Raw genomic sequence first — 5,883 nt, forward strand, 5'->3', positions numbered from 1 at the left:
GAGGGCGGGCGCGGGGTTCGCCCTCGCCCTTGGCCTCGCCCCCACCCCGCCCCTGAGCGGCTGCCAATCAGTGGAGCGAGAAGCCGGATTGGCCAAGGGAAGGCTGTTGCCCGGGAGCCGACGCCCCGCCCGTCCGCCCCCTTGCCCGCCCCCTCTACTCCTCCGCCCTCCCCAGGGCCCTGGGAAGGGGCGCAGCGTGGGAAAGGGATGGTTGAGTTTTAACCGGAGGCAGAGAGTGAGCCGGACCAGTGTGTGCGGAGCGCGAGCAGCCGAGCGCGGAGAGGCGCCGCTGCAGTTAACTCCTCCCTGCCCGCCGCGCCGACCCTCCCCCGGATCCCCCGCGTAGCCAGCATGAAGCGAGCCCACCCCGAGTACAGCTCCTCCGATAGCGAGCTGGACGAGACCATCGAGGTGGAAAAGGAGAGTGCGGATGAGAATGGGTGAGTTGGCGGCGGCGGAGCGGGAACGGGAGCGGGAGGCGAGCGCCGGCTGGCCTCGGTGACAGCGCCCAAGGGCCCGGGGCACGCCGGCGCCCTGCACTGACCTCCGCGCATCTCCGGCAGGCCTCCGCCCCGGGTGAAGACCCCGGAGGCTCTTGAAGACCAAGTTGCCAAAAAAAAACCCTGAGTACGGGGAGGGAGTGGGGGCGACCCCTCAGATCACCTCCTCTCGCTTAACGGCGATTCCTGTCCCCCCCACCCCCCATTTAGGAACTTGAGTTCGGCTCTAGGTTCCATGTCCCCAACTACATCTTCACAGATCTTGGCCAGGAAAAGACGGAGAGGCGTGAGTCTCTTTACAGTGCACCCTTTTTTTGGGGGGGGGGGCGGGGGTTGTTTTGTTTTATTAATTAACGGGAAAAACCACCTTTCTTCACTTTGGAATTTACAGTCGGAATGGAAATGTCCCCCTTTGTTTTGCCTGCTTTCTACAGATCATTGAGAAGCGCCGACGAGATCGGATCAATAACAGTTTGTCTGAGCTGAGGAGGCTGGTACCCAGTGCTTTTGAGAAGCAGGTAATGGTGAAAGTAGATAGAGCTCTCCGTGTAGCTATCCACGCCTTCAGAATTCTTCCCCTCATTAATCTAAACCTTACCCGTGCCTTGGAAAATAACTGCGTTGTTTGTGCGGAGGAAATGAATTCATACAGAGTCCAACATATTTTGGAAGATAATTTATTTTGCTGTTGTCTGTACTTTTATGGTTTACGCAGCATATATGTGCATATATATTTTAAGTTGTTCCCCAAAAGCACTTGGTGCCAAATCAGTTTTTGTTGTTGTTGTTGTTCTCTTCTCTAGGGATCTGCCAAGCTAGAAAAAGCCGAGATCCTGCAGATGACGGTGGATCACCTGAAAATGCTGCACACTGCAGGAGGGAAAGGTACATCTCTAGTCCGGTGGGGGAAGACTGAACAGCCACCAATGGCCAGGATTGGTGCAGTCGCTGTCTTATTTTTACTGTGTGCTTTGGGGGTGGGGAGAGAACGGTGTGTGGTGTGTGGGGTCGCCTGTCAGTGCATTTTCACGTGCGCATAGGTTTTTCTCCAGTGAATTCATCACCCCAGCCCTCTGCAAATTAAGCGTATGCACCTTCTTTTGGAAAATACCTATTATGGGTGAGGTGCCCCAAAGCTGTGACAGCTCTGATCAGGTAGCTCAAACCACAATTGTTTGTTAACCTTTTTGAGAAAAAGATTTTTTTTAAGTATATGCTCTTAATTTCATATACAAGATTCTTAAAGAATAAGCTGCCACATGACTGTTGAGGAAAGAAACCTGTTGTGGTTAAGTAGAAAAAACCCAAAGGAAGGTGGGAGACAGAGGAGGTCTGTGTGTCTGTCTCCAGCCGGAAAAATGCTTTACTCTGGACCAAGTGCCTAAAAGCTCCATGATGATAACTTACATCTGTGTGTCTAATGAATTTCACTACTCTGTGGTTTTTCTGTCCTTGATGTATTTTTTGTTGTTGTTGAGGGAAAACATGAAAGGAATGAACATAGTTTCATCTGCCGGTAGGGTATAATTCCAATTTCTGCTTGGCAGTCTCTAACTGGGCTTTGAACTTGCATTAGCAAAGACATACTTCTCATGTTGATTAATGCAAAGATTTTGGTCGACTCCCAAGTATTTGGACTTTCAGAAGAGCCCGTGAATGCCGTTTTTTTTTAAAAAAGGATGTAGATATTTGCCAGGAAGGGCTGCCTTTGGGATTGAAGAAATGCGGGAAATGAGCAAAGCTCTGAGGTTTTTCTTTTGTTCGTTTCCCCAGGCTATTTTGACGCGCACGCCCTTGCTATGGACTATCGGAGTTTGGGGTTTCGGGAATGCCTGGCAGAAGTCGCCCGTTACCTGAGCATCATTGAAGGGCTAGATGCCACGGACCCGCTTCGAGTTCGACTGGTCTCACATCTGAACAACTATGCCTCCCAGCGGGAAGCGGCAAGCGGCGCTCACGCAGGCCTTGGACACATTCCCTGGGGGAGTGCTTTCGGACATCACCCGCACGTCGCGCACCCCCTGTTGCTGCCCCAGAATGGCCACGGGAACACTGGCACCACGGCCTCGCCCACGGAACCCCACCACCAGGGCAGGTTGGCCACGGCACATCCGGAGGCGTCGGCTTTGCGGGCGCCCCCTAGCGGCAGCCTTGGACCGGTGCTCCCCGTGGTCACCTCCGCCTCCAAACTCTCGCCGCCTCTGCTCTCCTCGGTGGCCTCCCTGTCGGCCTTCCCCTTCTCTTTTGGCTCCTTCCACTTACTCTCTCCCAATGCACTGAGCCCTTCGGCACCCACGCAGGCAGCAAACCTTGGCAAACCCTATAGACCTTGGGGGACGGAGATTGGAGCTTTTTAAAGAACTGATGCTGTAGAATGAGGGAAGGGAAAGCTTAAAATCCCAGCTGAGCTGGGCTGTTGCCAACATCACCTTAAAGTCATCAGTAAAATAAAAAGGAAGAAGGTACACTTTCAGATAAATTTTGTTGAAAGATGAAAGGTTTGTTGGTTCACTTTTTCTTTTTTAATGTTTTTTTATCATGTCATGTATTAGCAGTTTTTAAAAACTAGTTGTTAAATTTTGTTCCAGACATTAAATTGAAATAGTGAATATAAACCAACAAATTGGTGATAGGTTTGGACTGTGCCTAATTTACTTTGTAAACCTATCTGTCTAAGAATGATTCCATTTTGCCTCAAAGTTTTGGGAATTTTAACATTTAGTATTTTTGGTCGGTTTTTCTCCTTGTATACAGTCTCTTTTTAGAATTAATTTTACAAACCACTATGCTCAATGTTAACATGATGCTATTTGTTAATATTTTGACAGTTAAGGTGTTGTATAAATGATATTCTTTTTTGGGGGGGCTATATCGAATTTTATATTTCTGAATAAAGCGTTGACAAATCAGATGATCAGCTTTATCCAAGAAAGAAGACTAGCTAATTCTCTGCTTCCTACAGCAGTAGGGTGAATGTACAAACCATCAGGGCCCCTGAATCTGAATGACCAATTGCTGTCGTCTACCAGGACTTGGTTAGGAGAGGTCCCCATTTGGAGTTGGCAGGGAAGAGACAGAAGATGATTTGCGTAGAATATGTCTGCATTTACCAGCCCCAAGCAATGCAATGAATTTTTAATTTCACAGATCTCAAGTTCACAGATGTCAACATGGATAAGTGATCATGGTGTGCAAGCGGTCAATGGAATAGTCCAGTGGAACCTGTTAAATGCATAACCTAATTCTTCCTGGAGCTGCCATATTTTCTTTTCACTGGAAATTTTTATGTTGTGTTTTCCTTTTTGGTGCATGGAAATGTGGTTATTGAGATACTTAAAAGGGCTTTGCTGCCTTCTATTTGGTTTAATTTGATTTGGGCTATTAAAGCATCATTTTACAGGTTTATTCCTTTAGCAGGTGTAGTTTAAACAACCTCCACTGAACTGGGTTTGACCTCTGTTGTACTGATGTGTTGTGACTAAATAAAAAAGAACAAATTCTTCTCCAGTATATGTCTTACATACTTTAGCCATTCCCTCTATTGGCTAAGATGAGATAAATTGTCTCTCATTTTCATTTTGCCTGGTCATCAGTTTTCTTATGTTTAATAATCTCATTGTTCTTGGTATTTGTGATTTTGAATAAGGTGACTTCATTATGGTGCAGAGCTTTGGTGTGACTCCCATAAGGGGACATGGTCCTCTAGCTGTTATGTCAGATGATCTGGCCCTAAACTGGCCGTCTATGGACCAGAAACCTCAAATCAGACTGGTAGTTGCAGGGTGGGAGAGAACTCTGATGAAATCATAGAACCGTGTTGACCGTTCAACAAATATTTACTGAGGACATCTACTGTGTGCTCAGTTCTATGCAGGGGGAACAGAATATTAAATTTCTTTCTTTTTTCTTTTTTTTTTTTAATGGCAAAACAAGAAAAGCCAAACCTTGCTAATTCTGAGCCCGGGAATCTGAGGCCTGGTGAGCGATTGCAGGCTGTAATTCCGCACCTGCATGGCTCCAGGAGTCTTTCCTTGTCTGGTTTCCAAGGCATTTGTTTAACCCTTTAGTTGCATTTGACTCCTTCTCTGTGTAGTGAGGAAGCAGACACGTACTTGAGGTTAGAACAAACCCCTGCCAGAACAGAGGCAGTAATCTTGGCCTCCGGGGAGAGGAGTGCCTTCCCGTTGCTTTAAAAGTCGTCCTTCTGCCAATTAAGGGGTCTCCTAGCTCCGAAGGAGTTTGCCTTGATCCTGAGGGTGGGTAGAGAGCAGAAGGAGAAAAGCCACTCTGTGGATGAAATAGAGCCTTCCTTTTCTTTGCCTGACCACTGAACTCTTCCTCCCTCCTCTGATTAAGAAATGAAGGCAAAGCGAAGTTGGGACTTTGAACTTTAGCAGTGACATCTGGGTCCCTAGGAAGGGGATGGATGGAGACTGCGGCATTTTTCTGATTGTGGGTTTCAAAGGCTAGCTCCCACTCTCCCACTCAACCCTTCTCTGTGTGGCCTCGGTTCTGCTCTGAGCGCTGCCTGTACCATGCAGACACTCTTTCTGCCTGTCATAATGCTGTGATGGGAAGTGTGATGATAATTTCTGCCAAGTGTCAGTGTAATTTTAGCAGCCGGGATTTCACATGGCATTACAGCATTACTGAACAGCATTGTGCTTAGACTGTCTTAGATGCTCTCTGTGGCACCCAGGTTTAGATGGCTGCTAATGTGGTAGGAAAGAAAGAAAGCCTCTCATTTTACCGGCCCTGCTGGAAGCACTGTGCAACCGTAAACGTGTGGCACGTTCCACTTGTCATATCAATGACCCCTATGTCACCAGCTGGTTAGTTATTTTTTCTTTTTTTGGAAGGGGGATGGGGGGGTCATTTTCAAGATTACATAGTTTTCCAAAGAAATATTTTGGGTGGGAATTCCCTGGTGGTCCAGTGGTTAGGACTTGGCCCTTTCACTGCTGGGGGCCTGGGTTCCATCCCTGGTCTGGGAACTAAGACCCCGTACAGGAAGAAATATTTTGGTTTCTTTTTAAACCTCTTCAAGGTGACAGGTTTCTGGAAATCGTGGAGATGGAGTCTGAGCTTCCTGGGAAAGAGAATGGAGTTATGATGATAAGCCAGTGGTATGTAGAAAAATGAACGTAGAAAAACTATCATTTCTATTCTGAGTTGAGGTAGGATGAAAACATCAGGGTCATTAGTGCTACCATACTTTTTTTTTTTTTTTTCCGGTACGTGGGCCTCTCACTGCTGTGGCCCTTCCCGTTGCGGAGCACAGGCTCCGGACGCGCAGGCTCAGCGGCCGTGGCTCACGGGCCTAGCCGCTCCGCGGCATGTGGGATCTTCCCGGACCGGGGCACGAACCCGTGTCCCCTATATC

The 5,883-nt window shown here is 47.9% G+C and overlaps 1 protein-coding gene across 1 annotated transcript; it reads left to right on the forward strand.

Annotated features, from left to right (window-relative positions):
• The first annotated feature begins 180 nt into the window (after window positions 1-180).
• HEY1 (hes related family bHLH transcription factor with YRPW motif 1) lies at window positions 181-3,993 on the forward strand. Its single transcript, XM_029222446.1, has 5 exons — window positions 181-440; window positions 711-786; window positions 935-1,018; window positions 1,304-1,385; window positions 2,274-3,993. Exons 1-5 carry the CDS (start codon window positions 352-354, stop codon window positions 2,855-2,857), a joined length of 915 nt encoding a protein of 304 aa, XP_029078279.1. The 5' UTR covers window positions 181-351; the 3' UTR covers window positions 2,858-3,993.
• The last annotated feature ends 1,890 nt before the right edge of the window (window positions 3,994-5,883 follow it).

Source organism: Monodon monoceros, unplaced genomic scaffold, assembly GCF_005190385.1.
Source record: "Monodon monoceros isolate NGI ecotype Baffin Bay Population unplaced genomic scaffold, NGI_Narwhal_1 Super_Scaffold_14, whole genome shotgun sequence".
NCBI classification, from domain to species: domain Eukaryota; kingdom Metazoa; phylum Chordata; class Mammalia; order Artiodactyla; family Monodontidae; genus Monodon; species Monodon monoceros.

What these genes read in the sequence shown, in the direction of transcription:
- HEY1 (XM_029222446.1), top strand. Translation starts at nt 352, where the DNA reads ATGAAGCGAGCCCACCCCGAGTACAGCTCCTCCGATAGCGAGCTGGAC. An exon ending in GAGAGTGCGGATGAGAATGG is followed by an intron (nt 441 to 710) that starts GTGAGTTGGCGG and finishes CCCCCCATTTAG; the next exon opens with GAACTTGAGTTCGGCTCTAG. An exon ending in GCACACTGCAGGAGGGAAAG is followed by an intron (nt 1,386 to 2,273) that starts GTACATCTCTAG and finishes TCGTTTCCCCAG; the next exon opens with GCTATTTTGACGCGCACGCC.